The sequence below is a fragment of the Neolamprologus multifasciatus genome, chromosome 7 (assembly GCF_963576455.1).
Source record: "Neolamprologus multifasciatus chromosome 7, fNeoMul1.2, whole genome shotgun sequence".
Lineage (NCBI taxonomy): Eukaryota > Metazoa > Chordata > Actinopteri > Cichliformes > Cichlidae > Neolamprologus > Neolamprologus multifasciatus.
Window position 1 is genome coordinate 7,042,651 of NC_140445.1, and position 13,859 is coordinate 7,056,509.

At 41.2% G+C, this 13,859-nt stretch overlaps 1 protein-coding gene across 1 annotated transcript; it reads left to right on the forward strand.

Annotated features, from left to right (window-relative positions):
• Window positions 1-434: 434 nt before the first annotated feature.
• Window positions 435-9,199, forward strand: LOC146513647 (kinesin-like protein KIF1B). The gene is made up of 10 exons (XM_085168264.1): window positions 435-462; window positions 4,817-4,925; window positions 5,044-5,110; window positions 5,258-5,362; window positions 7,485-7,589; window positions 7,688-7,821; window positions 7,922-7,983; window positions 8,056-8,080; window positions 8,133-8,285; window positions 8,512-9,199. Exons 1-10 carry the CDS (start codon window positions 435-437, stop codon window positions 8,708-8,710), a joined length of 987 nt encoding a protein of 328 aa, XP_085024390.1. The 3' UTR covers window positions 8,711-9,199.
• Window positions 9,200-13,859: the final 4,660 nt, after the last annotated feature.

Sequence of the window (13,859 nt, forward strand, 5' to 3'; positions counted from 1 at the left end):
CTAGTTCTTATGTCCTTGTCTAGTCTCGTGTCTTTTTTGTATTACTTTCCCTGGAACACTCTCTCACAGTCTGTGTCTAAAACCCAAAAGAGAATTATGGATTTGATCAGCTGGTCTCTGAATGCTATTGACACCCTTTAACGAGAAGTCTGGGCTCGGGAGAACCCGAGTGCCCTGCAGGGACTTTCCCTGCCGGATACACGATGGACGGGTGGCAGAGGATCGTGGGCCTGGTGGGACTGTCGATCGAGGACGCTGAAGATATCTACCTATTCGCAACCATGATAACAGGGTTCTTGCTGATCGGAGCTGGCTTGGCCCTGGCTTATCGGAGAATTAAGAGAGCAGAACCGGCTGTTCAAACACCCACAAGGCTGCCCGCTGGGATTGGAACGACAGGTGCGACTTCTCAGAAAGGGCTCACTGAAGGCAGCATGGTTAAGAGCTTGGAGGCGCTTACGAGTACAGTGAATGCTCAGAATAACCTTTGAGCGTATGTATGTTGGATTACATCAGGAAAGAATCAACTCAGAACAACATCTCTGGGCGGAAGCAACATCTCGGATCAGTTGGCTGCGGTTGTGAGGTCTCAGAATCTGCTATGTGAGCAAAAAAGAGTAACAAGACCACAGAATCGACGGCTAATAACATCACGGAGAAACTCGCAGCTATTAACGGGAGATTGAGAGACCAGTGTCGGAGTGTTAAAAACAGCTTGAAATTCAGTTGTTTGCAAAAGAAAAATTACCATCATAATGCGGCTACCCCTTCGGCGGCAGCTGTGGGCTCAAGGCTGGAGCTGAACAAAAACTCCCTGATAACGACTGTGTTGAGTCTGTTCCTTCCCATTCCATGCAAGGCCACCTGGGTTGGCTGGAAGACTGTTTACTTAGCCTGGCGAGGTGAAGGACACTGTCTCAGCTGAACTATGGACACGCACACACATACATATACTGATACTGATAAGCACTCACTGACGCATCACCCTCCCTACCCCGGATCCAACGCCACCTCCAACGCTTACCTCCCCCATGATGTGGACATCGGGTCAGCTGGAGGCACAGTCGAAAGATTGCAGCGGTCCCAGATCAGATGTACACACTGGAACACTTTCCCATGTTGGTTGTCTGTGTTTATTGTGTTATGGTGTGTTGATACCTGTGCATTCCTGTATTATCCTTTTGTGTTACACATTTCAATGTTTTTTCCTCGCTACCAAGCCTGACCTGTCTCCCCAATGTGATGTTTGTATTGTATGTACGGTCGGCAAGGTCTGTCATCTCGGTTGTGGGCAAAAGACCTGCAACTGACAAATAAAGGCTATCTCATCTCATCATCTCATCTCATGTTCAAATCCATCACAGAAACCTAAATAGCAGGTTGCTGTTTACTATTAATGTTGATTAAAATCACGAGTTTTCCTGCTGACACTGTGAAGTTTACACAACCCACAGGAGCAGTTTCAAAGCTTTACTGTTGCCAGAATGCGAGCTACCAGGAAAGAGAAAACCACTTAAATAGATTCTTTCTAACTGGCTGTAGACACATATGCAAACCAAAATTGAGTGAATCTCATGAGGAAATACCTTGTATATTGGTGCAATTTTGACCACCCACTCTAATAATACATGTGGTTGGAGGAATGGCTTTAAAAAACATCAATAACACTTTCTCTGTTGTGGAGTGGCTGATGTTTGTGATGTAGAACATCACAATCCCCACAGAAACATTCCTCTGGAAGACACTCTCTGCACATAGACAGGACTTTTAACAAATTAAGCAAAATTTGAATAACTGAAAGTAGTATGCACTCAGATCCAGCCACTCTTGACAAAGGTAGCAGCTTCTATTTTGATATTATAGCTCCGGGTGGCTCAGTGTACTTCACTATGAGCTGACGGTTAAAAGGACATTTGTCAAATTCATGTGGTTTTATAATTATTAAAGTTCTCACACGCTCAAAGACATAAATGTCAGCCAACAAGGCATCGCTCATCAAGCTTAGCTATATAGAAATGTATGTTATTGAGACTTAATAACAGCAGGGTGAAGACAGTGGCAACACAGAGGATGGCCAACAGCTTCTGTGTCAGTGAGACATTTCAGCTGGTGTGGCCGTGCTTCTTTCCAGCACTCAGCAGCTTTCTGCTGCCAAAAGGACCGTGACACTGCCCTACTTCTTTGAGCCTCAGGAGAACGACATCAATCCAAAACAGCAGACAGCCTTTTCAAATACTTTTCTCTAAAGAATGCAAATATGAAGTATTGTTGCTCCCCTTTGTTTCTGATAATGTCACTTTTACAAATCGTGTCCCATCAGCTCTCATGGCTGGTTTGGCTTTGAGGGTCGGGGAGGACAAAAAGCTATTAAGGACCTTTTGATCTGCAGTCCAGTTCTCCTCTAAAGTATTAAGGAAACTAAAACTTGTTTTATTAGTCTTTTAACTTTATGCATCAAGCAAAAATTAAATTATATGCAACATTCTGACTAGAAGAAATTTATTTAACATTTAAACCTATTTTCTGCACATTCCAGCACATAAAATAAAAAATTTTTGTGTTTACACTCAGTCTTTCAAATAAATGCAAGTGAAACAAAGCAGAAAATAAATAAAATCAAAGACTCAGCGGTCCTGTTGCTCTATTTTCACCTGTACAGCAGGCGGATGTTTGCCCTGGACCTGGTGCAGGTGTGCTGCAGCAGTCAGTGGAAGAATCCGCGAGTCTCTCTGTGAATTTCCAATCCCGTAGTAGCGAACTAGGTGCTTGCTTGGAAGTTAAGGTTTTTTTTTCACTGTAAAAATAAGTTTCTAAAAGTTTTTGTCACTTTTTATGGAATCAAACTCAAAGTAAGGTCAGTACTTCCACACTTTAAACGCTGCATGGTCATACTCTCTCTGCACTCCTGGATAGATTATCCATTGTTGATCTGCACACAGCTGTTATTGTCATGAGACACTCTGGCAAAAAAAAATTATGGTTTTAGTAACGCAGTAACGCAGGGTGCTTACGGGAAAGTAACAGTAATCTAATTACCTTTTTTGCAATAGTAATCCCTTACATTACTCGTTACTTAGTAACGAGTAATCGGATTACAGTAAGGCGTGGGCAGTTAGCATTTCTGTTAACTAGTCATGATAGAAACCAATATTTCTGTCCAAACATGGTTTGAATATGTTTCACTACAAGCTAACATTTACAGCATGACTTTAAGCTAGCACCATAAAGACGGTAAAAGACACTGTAATATGTAGAAATGCATGTGAAAAGTGTTATATTAGCAGTGGTTGTGCTACTCCACACAGCCACTTTAACATTACTGACACTGGATTTCTTACCTGTAAACAGTGGGTCATGTGTGATAAAAGCTTGTGCAGAAAGTAGCAGGTGTAGACTGGCCCATAGCACTGTATGAAGTGATAAGATGTGAAAGGACGTATATAGGGTACCTTAAAGGGCGCCTTAAAAGTGTTTCCCTGAGCTTTTACTTGCAGCTTGATATCTAAATAAATGTCAATAAATGTGAATGAAAAAAAAAAAAGCCAGAAGAAGGAGGAGCCCGGAGCTTCGTCTTTCGCTCGGCCTACCCCGCAGTAGCAGACGGACCGTCAGAGACTCGAACTTGGTCGTTCAACTCTGGGGTCTGAATGCTGGCCTCTTAAGGCCGTGCACCACACAGCCGGCCAGTTAACGTTATAAAAAAAAGGACATTTATCTTCTGTTGTTCAACTTTTTTTTTTCTTTTTTTTTTAAATCTATTTAGCTTCTTGTGTAGTATTGTTCCACACAAATGACACATGGAAACATAGCTATTTTTTTATTGGCTTTCACAAAATGGGACTGCCAATGTTGTAGGTGTTACTGTGCCAAAGTCTTCCTGCTAGCCAGAAACCTGCTGGCGGCGCCATGTTCTCACCACACTCTTCAGCTTCAGCTTTGTTGCGTCTTTTCGGCACACCTACCTAGTCCCACTCATCCACTTTATCTGCTCATGGCTTTACCCACACTGACCACTCCTTTGATTAAGGTAAATTCAAGCAGGTCATTATAAAAAAGACACACAGTTTATCATCTTATCCTTGTGCAACACCTAAAACCACTCTGTTCATTTGTTTGCTAGATTAGCCGCTAGCATACACACACTGTGTTAGAGGCTTGTTGCACAAGGTATCGGTTTTCGGTGCCATTACTTTTTCATATAGGAACAAGTATGTTTGGATAGCGTTTTGCCCTTGAAAACTGCCGTTTAATATCAGACATTGTTGTCTAATGTTATAAATGTATTGATGTGAAACATGTAAGTGTGACAAATATGGAATAAGATAGGAAATCAGAAAGGAGGCAAATACTTTTTCACAGCGCTATAGTCTGTAAATGGGCTTCTTTTGGCTATAGTAGATCTTTTACTTGTTCTTTTTTTAATTGTTTGTTAAAATTGTTTTTTCGATCATATTGAGTATAGACAAATGCAACTGTGAGCTTTAGCAATTAGCCCGTTTCAACAGGACCGTGATCCCGATGTGTGAGACAGCAGGGTGCTGCCACTGGTGTTGTAATGTGTGATTTAGTTCCTCCTAACATTTCAGTTTGCTTCCAGTATCTGTCCTCTGTGATTACTGGCTCTTTAGACAGATTTAATAGAAGTGTGTGAGCTATTGGCTCAGTATAAAGGGTCAGTAGTGTTTTCATGTCACCTATCCATCCTCCATTTAGTCACCCAAAGCATGTAGTAAATACTCCTGACTTTTATTCATCTTCTCTTAAATCCAGAAAAATTCCCACTTCTTAACGTTGAGCTTCTGTGTGTGTGTGCCAGTTGCAGCCACCAAGTTGAACACCATCACCAAATCCAACCTGGGTCAGTGTGTCAGCAAGTACGACCTGCTGGTCTGGTTTGAGATCAGCGAGCTGGAGCCCACTGGAGAGTGAGTATCCACCTGGAGTGTTATATTCACGCGCAAGCTTTAAAGGAACCATAAAAATTATCTCCAGGAAGAATATTATAAGTTGGGATGTTGTGTCACCTCCTCCCTCCATGCACAGGTACATCCCAGCCATCGTGGATCACAGTGGAGGCCTGCCCTGTCATGGTACCTACCTGCTGCACCAGGTACAGGATTGGTGCACATGTTGTTTTCTTATTACTCACACAGTGGTAACTGCTTCCTTTGTACACAGTTGAATATCTTCTTTTAAAGCGTAATGTTGCTCTAGCTGTGCTCACTGTGATCCTGAGCTCCTGTTATGTTTGCTGCAGGGGATCCAGCGGAGGATCACAGTGACCCTCATCCACGAGAAGGGCAGCGAGCTCCATTGGAAAGATGTTCATGAGCTGGTTGTAGGTGAGCAGCCTACCTTTAGGGTCTAGTCGTGCTATACCTCTGTGTAGAAAACAAAAACCCAAAGCACAGAAACAATGTTTTATAGTGTTTGTGTGCTTTTGATGGAGGAAGACAGGACAGAACATCATTAAAGGGATTTGACTTTGTGAGATCACACTGAAAACGCACCACTCGGTTCACTCTGAGATATTTTCAGTCTGGAAAGATGAATCTGTCGGGCTTCAGGCTGCTTCTCACTTTAAGCAGTTCATGCTGTAGCTGATGGACCAAAAAATGACATTTCATATTTTAGACATTCAGCTGCTGACTCTGAAGCCAACAGGCTCTTGAGTGTGGATGATTGTGTTGGTGCTGGATGCTGTGATCAAACAGCTGTTCTGATCTGTCTTCATTCATGCCTGTCGTTATTAAGCCTCCTAAGCTCCAAACCAGTAAAAGCGATCTTTGGAGGCAACACCCTTTTTAGTACTTTGCTGTATTTGTTTGTGATTGTGTGACACTGAACCACAGTGCTATGTATATCCTCTGTAACACTCAGACGTTTCCAGATCAGTGTTTTCCCCTCAGCTGTTTCTCACTATAGAGTCTTTCCTCAGTAACAATGAGGCACCAGCAGAGCATATCTGGCTCTCAGTCTGTGGCTGATAGTGCCCCCTGCTGTTAGTAACAGGAACAGTGTAACCTTGTATGGAGCTCATAGTGATGGTCTTAAGATTGCTGCTGCAAGGCAGTAATTTGTATCCATGTGTGCTGTCTATTCTGAGCATATGCAGTTATGTGAGCTCTCTGGTTTTATGTATCAGGACATAATTTAAAAATAAATCAGGTCCTTAGTAGGTCTTAATATGAGGTAAATGCAACCTCAGATGAACAACACAGAACACATTATACCAGGTCATTATTTATTTAACAAACACTGAGCTGAAATTCAGATGTTTCAAAAACTAAGTACATCCAAGACTATTTCCATAATTATTTAAGAGGGTCAGTATTAGCCAAGTGCTAATCAAGTGCACTAGATCATCAGTAAGTGTAACCACTACTGTCAGTTTGCTGGTGTGGTGTATTCAGGTAAGTGGTAACATACTGAGGAGGAGAGAAGCAGCTGTTGATACCCATGAATGTGGGAAGGCTTTGAAGTCGATCATTTTACAGCAAGAAAGATTATTCACAAGTTAAAAAAATCAAAGACTGTTTCCAATCTTACCAGGAGTGGACGTCCCAGAAAATTCACCCCACACATCTGAGGCTCTACAGGCCACAGTTAGCATGCTAAATGTTGGAGTTCATGACAGTGCAATTAGAAACAGACTCAACAAATATGGCCTGTTTGGAAAGACTTCCAGGAGAAACCATTTTCCCTCTAAATACAACATGGCAGCATGGGTTAGGTTTGCAAAGTTGAAAAGCTAAGCCCTAATGCACAGCTTCAACATTGGTGAAAACCAAACACGGTATATCAGCACAAACACCTCATACCAACGGTTTTGCTCGTGTGATGATTATTTGGGCTTTTTTTGCTGCCAAAGAACCTGCAAAGTGTCCAGGTCACTGAGTGAGCCATGAAGTATTCTAGAGTCAAAGAGATCATCGTTGGGTCAGTGACTCCAGAGCGCAGCAGCAAAGCAACAACAGAGTGGTGCTGCAGTGGCTCAAAGTTGAGACTTCAACATGATTGAACGTTAAGAAAGCTGTGAATGAATAAATATCTGCAAACTTCAATGAACCGAAGAAACATTGTAAAGACAAACGGGCCAGAAATCCGTCCACACTGCTGTGAAACACTAATAAACAATGATTACCTCAAGTTTGTGCTGCTAAAGTTGGTTCCATCAGCTGCTGAATCACAGGATGTACTTGGTTATAGTCATTTGTGCATTTTGGGTTGTTTTAAATAAATAATGATGTGTTGTAATAATCCAGATCTAGAACCTTAAACTGCTTTTTCACGTGTCTGTAAATGAATTTCTTTCTTATCATTGTCCCGATTGGTGTCGGCTGACACTTGACACTCTGTGGCTCCTGATTTGTCTGTTGTCAAGGTCTCAGCTCAGTGCGATTCCTCACGTTTTGTCATGATTAAAGGATGAATGTGAACAATAATGCTGTCAAGCTAACTTTTCCTCTTTCTGTCTTTTTCAGCACTTTGAGGCAGTGTGGGACAGCTCCCTGAACAACTCCCTCCTGCTCAACCGCGTCACTCCCTATGGAGAGAAGATCTACATGACCTTATCTGCGTATCTGGAGGTCAGCCGCTGCTCCGCCGTGTTGTACCTGTTTGTACGTGTTTTTAAGTCTCTTGATGTCATCGTGTCTAACACACACCCTTTATCTCCTCTCTGCAGCTGGACCATTGCATCCAGCCTGCCATTATCACCAAAGACATCTGCTCGGTCTTTTACTCCCGAGACGCCAAGATGTCCCCACCCCGTTCTCTCAAGAACCTCTTTGGGACTGGATACTCCAAAACTCCTGACTGGTAAATCTGGGCTGCTGCACTGTGGCCATCTCTGTTTCACAATCAAAGATATCTGCCCTGTTACAAAGTTTCCTTCTTCATAACTTCTGCTTCATTATAGCGACCGAGTGACTGGGATCTACGAGCTGAGCTTGTGTAAGATGTCTGACACTGGAAGCCCAGGTGAGCGGACATGAAACATGTTTAAAGAACGGCAGCTGTGGCTCCATGGACCAGAAGTAAACATATTTTTAGGAACACTGACCTCAATCTGCAAACGGTTATTGACAGGTTATCTATTTGATTCTAACTTGGTGTGATTTGTGTTAAAGGACCCCTGAGAACAGCTCACGTGCCTCCAGTCCCTCCTGCTCAGACTATGAAAACTTCCCGATGGTTCCCACTCTGGAGACCTCCTACCTTGCGCGGGCTGCAAAGAACGAGTTCCTGAACTTGGTGCCTGATATTGAAGAAATGCGACCAGGGTGAGTAATGCCATATTAACCCAAATACTGTCACTATGACATGTGTCTCACAGAGCAAATGTAAGTCGACACTCATGTTCTCTAGTTCAAGCAGAAATGATGTGGATCGATTCAAATTCCTGAGGCTGGATGATTTCTGCTGGAAACAAACCAACTCTGCTTCTTCCTCAGAAAAACAAGCGCTCTCTTAAAACATAAATAAATGAATAAAATCTCTTCTTTTCAGATCTGTTGTGTCCAAGAAGGGTTTTCTGAGCTTCGTGGAGCCTCGCTCTAACTCATGGGGGAAGCATTTTGTGGTTGTTCGCCGGCCCTACGTCTTCATCTACAACAGTGACCAGGACCCCGTGGAGCGAGGCGTCCTCAACCTCTCCACAGCACAGGTGGAATACAGCGAAGACCAGCAGGCCATGCTTAAGGTTTGAGGCAGGATAGACGTAAAACTCTCCTCACAGATGATGGGTTAGGGTTAGGGTTAACCCTAACCCTAAGATTCTTAAGCTCTCCCTATGACATCATCACTCCCTAAGCCAATGAGATTGTCACAAGACATTTTGGAATGGGGTATTTTTTTTTAAACTGTTTTCAAACTTAACTTAAAATTTCAGTGTGTCCTAGTTGTGGACTATTGGTTAGTTTAGTCCATTAAGAAATTAATTGTCACAAACATCCCTAATATTATATAACAGACAACAGAAAACAAGACAGTTTTTTTCTACGCAATAGAACTATAATACAAGTTTTTTTTAATTATCCTACTTTTTATAAAAGATAACATTTATTAAAGAATATGCATTTAATTAAAAAAACTCTATTCATCTAAAGGGTAACAAAAAGGGGGAGCTTCCTGCTCGAAAATGAAATGTCCCCATTTTTCTGGGCGTGGGTGCTTAACTAGTTAAAAAGAACAAAAACAAACAAACATCTGTCTCCTATTTTTTATGTCACACAGGAAAGAAGCTTCAATATCTGATGAGAAGACATTAATTTGTTGGTGTTTGTGGTGTTTGGTGCAGTTTTCTTGTTTTCTGGGTTGTTGTTTATTTACAGTGGAGATGAAGATCTCTAACAAGTTGATTTGTTCACATTTGCACATCTTAATTTTTAAGAGGAATGTGTTTGTTGAGTTTGTACACTATATGCATGTAAGGCAACCGTTTCCTTTTTCAGTACTTTGTGAGGTGCATTTTTCTCTGTTTTAACAAAAAACAGACATAAAAGACATTTAAGTCGACCTAAGATGATTTGTTTACATTTCTACATGGTCTTACTGAGGTGATGCAAAGTGAAACATGCTTTCTTCTTTTTTGGTAATGTGCTGGAAAAGCTTGAAAATGGACCTTGAATGTGCTTAAACAGTGCTTGAATTTGACCCTGAAAGATGTGTATGAACCTGATATTAATAAAAGGTTGACCTAACTGATCAAATAAAGTCTGTGCGGTTTAGTTGTTCCACTCATATTAAACCAAATGATGGTGTGGCGGCCTGTTCTAGTGTGAACTAAGAGAGGGTTTGAATGTAAGAGAGAGGTGGAAAAAGGAAAAGGAGACCTAAAATGTAACCCCTGCAGCTCGACTGAGGAGGTGAGTTACATTAGTGCTTCCTCTTTATTAGAAAGCGGTTTGAGTGAATTAGAAGTCTGTTGTGTTTTTGGAGGATCTACTCATTAGTCATACGAGGCATCCATCTGAACTCTATCGAAATAAAGGTGTATTTTAACTCATTTAAATTTTTTCTAATATCAGAGATATAGGACTATACAAAGTAGCTGCTGACATCTAAAACGACAGCAGACTTATTGTGTCTTTCTTCACCTCATCACTTTTTACTGTGTTTGTTTTTCTGTTGATGCCTTTCAAACAAAACTAGCCATGATATTTTCCCCCTCTGACAATTAATATCAGTTAACCCCAGATGTGTCATGCAGATATCCTAATTCTGTGTTTGGTAATCTTGCACCATTGAACTGTTAGTGAATGAGGCAACAATAAAAGTGTGAAACGTGCATTAGCAGATCAAGTGGTGCCTGCTTATTTCCTGCTTTATGTGAGCTTCTGCTGTAGTTTATTATGTGCTTTAGTCCCAAGAAACCACCCTTTTACTGTGGCGCACAATAAGATCTTCTGATGTTTGGTGTCATCTTCCTGTGATCTCCTGTGAACAGGTGGATTAATTCACTTCAAGTTTATGTATGTAGCACCAAATCACAGCAGGCGCTGAACACTGTAAAGACTCTAGAATAATTATGGAGGCACAACATTTAAAGCTCCCATCCTTCCATCCCACAGACCTAAAAGTTTGTTATATGATAAACAGCCCCGTGTTTGTTTACTTGATTTGTAAAATGCAAAGTGGTGACTTTTTCTCTTCAAGTACGTCCTCATATGGAGACAGTTTTTTAATGGCATAAAACAAGTCATTGTTTACAAAAATGTACATTTTATTGGGCAGAATGAGGTAAACAGTGAAGAAAAGTATGAGAAAACAGAGCACGTCTCCGGAGACTGTGGCAACTAGAATTATTGTATACATGTGTGTGTATTAAGGACTGACACAGACAAAGAATGAATCAGACAATGAAGCAATGTCCTTTTTAAATGTTTATTTATAAACAGGATAAAACCATTCAAGTATTGAGTCATGAATAAAACATCAACCTCTGATCTGCTAATTGGGAAACAGAGGATGTCAGTGTATTTTTTCAGTGCTAGTCCAAATTGAGTGAGAGGACTTTACATTTGAATAGATTCGATTACAAGTTATATTTGGTTTTAATTGAATGAGTTCAATTTGATTTAAATCAAGCCAATTCACAACATATAAACTTGAAATATATGGTAAGATAAAGGTTGTGCAATAATACAGAGAAAGCCCCAACAATCAAATGACCCCCTATGAGCAAGAACTTGGCAACAGTGAGAAGGAAAAACTCCATTTTCGGCAGAACCAGAATCAGGGAGGGGCCATCTGCCTCCACCGGTTGGGGTAAGAAAATGAAACTAAACTACAGGAAGACAAAGAGGAAAGATGTTCATGATATATATGAAACTTTCCACTAGCCCTGACTAAAATATTGTTTTTGACAGGAAAGTATTGTTTCATTCATGTTTATTCCACGAGGTGGACAGCAGGAATAAAACAAACCAGATACTAAGAAATAAAGTATACAATGAAATTTTCTCGATATGCTAAAATTCCCACTGAGACTGGATAAGATTTTTCTAAAACTGGTCAAAATACAATTCTCTTCATGCACAGAAATCCCACCCAGTCCCACAACCCAGGACGAATATTCCTTGTGTGTTCTTGAGCTGGACAGAAATTCCTCTTGCTGAGCGGGGTCCACGCCAGCCTCGTGTCAGGCAGACGAGGAGCCTCCTGTCCCAGTCTCGTACGTCCACTGGGCCCATCACATCCCAGCCCAGTTCGCATTCTGCATTGGAGTCCGTCGCTCGATACCACCGCGGCTCCTCTCACGTCATCACCTGTAAGTAAAAACAAATAGGAGCCAGAACCATCATCCCGGAAGCTGCCCTGGCTTGTAGCCATGGCGACCCTCTCCCAACACGGCTGCACCCAGTGAACAACAGTGAGACACTACTGACAAATGCAGGCAGTGGTATACATCTGCCCTGCTGTCAATCACACACGTTGTCTCCTACTGTCGCCGTTCCTGCTGTCGGGACTGGGTCACCACATCACGCTGACCGGTCTCCAGACGAGGCGTCGCACCCCCCACGATCACGCAGCGGCTCCCTCTTTTCCACCTGGCCTTCATGCGTTCCTCTTCCAATCTAGGGCCTCTCTCCTTCCAGTGCTCAGCTTGCTTCCTTTTAATACGACCTTTAAACAGCTGAAAGGACACCTCTGGACACACCCATGCCTCAACATGTGATCACCATCAGCTAATTTGTCCCATTGCCAGCCAATCCACAGTGGATTAAAACAATGTAAAATAACACACTGAAACAATGTGATACAAACAGAGTAAAATCATGCAAATAAAAACTAAAATCAGAAAAAAAAACAATATAAACAATGAATACAAATTTCTACTGTGTGAAACATTTTCACTCTTTGAATATTTTTCATTTCTTACAATCAGAATTCTCCAATAGATTTTTAGAAGAAAGTTATTTTCTTTCATGCATCACCAACTGAACCTTTTATGTTAACGTCTCAATCTCCAGCCTAACATTGGGACAGCATGTGGAGCAGGAGCAACAATATCATTAATGGTGTCGAATAGTACCTTAGGGTTACCTCTGCTCTTAGACACTAAGTCTGAGAAATAGGCCGCCCTCGCATCTCGAACTGAAGTGTTAAAAGAGACCAAAATGTCCTTTAAATGAAGGAGATGGACATGCAAATGCATTTTCCTCCATAAACACTCAACCTTACGGCAGCAACGCTTTAAGAAGCGAATGCTGTCATTTAACCAGGGAGACGACTTTGAAACCGGTGGTGATTAAAGAAACAATAAATGTGTCTGGATCATCCCAGTGTTTGTTTTTAACCTCATGAAAGCAAGTTTCCATTTTCCTCTAAAGGGGCTGCAACACCCAGCTGCACAAAACCTTCACTTTTTTTAACAGTTTCACTCTTTGAATATTTTTCATTTCTTACAATCAGAATTCTCCAATAGATTTGTAGAAGAAAATTATTTTCTTTCATGCATCACCAACTGAACCTTTTATGTTAACGTCTCAATCTCCAGCCTAACCTCATTGAATTTTGCTTAGCAAAGTACTTTTCAACCCTAATAATTAGTAAGATTATATTTCTTATCATCTGTTGGTCGTCTGACCTGATAAACTTCAATGAACATTATAACACAGGAGTGATTGTCTCTAAAAATGGGCTCCTGCACGCTTGCAGACATTTTTCCATCACAACTTATGGATGATGAACGATTTGATTAAAGCTGTGAAACATTACTGATAAACTTCATGTGATGTTACATTAAAGCCAATTTTCTATTAAAATCAGGACTTTTCTAACTGACCTCTGACCTTTGAGCAGTAGTGTGTACTGTATGCTTGTATGTAACTGTATCTGACCTGGATTTTATCACCAGTTTCAAATAAGAATCTTCTTTAAAGTCTGTCTTTCAATACAAATGAAGTTAAACTTTATCAAGGCTGATGGTAAACTGTCCCTAACAAGTCCACTTTATTGCGTGCTCATTGACTTTCTCCTATCAGAGCTGTTTAACAAGTCCACCTTATACATGCTTATTAATCTATCGCGCTTATCAGTGGCTCATGGTTGCTTAAAGCCTATGTCTGAACTTGAGCACAGAGGCAGAGCATCATTCAATCTTGGCAGCAGCTCCAGGATGACAAACTCCACTTTCTCTGCATCAAGACAGCTCATAACTTTTTAACAGTCTCTCCTGATAGTCTCATATCATCTGCTCTAAGTAAATGTAAGTTATTAATTAAAAGACGACTGTTTCAATCTGACCACAAACTTTTGAGCAGTAGTGTGTGTTGTATGCATGTGTCTGTCTGTATCTGATCAGGATTTTGTCATCAGTGTCAACAAAACACTCATTTTTTTAGCTGTGTCTG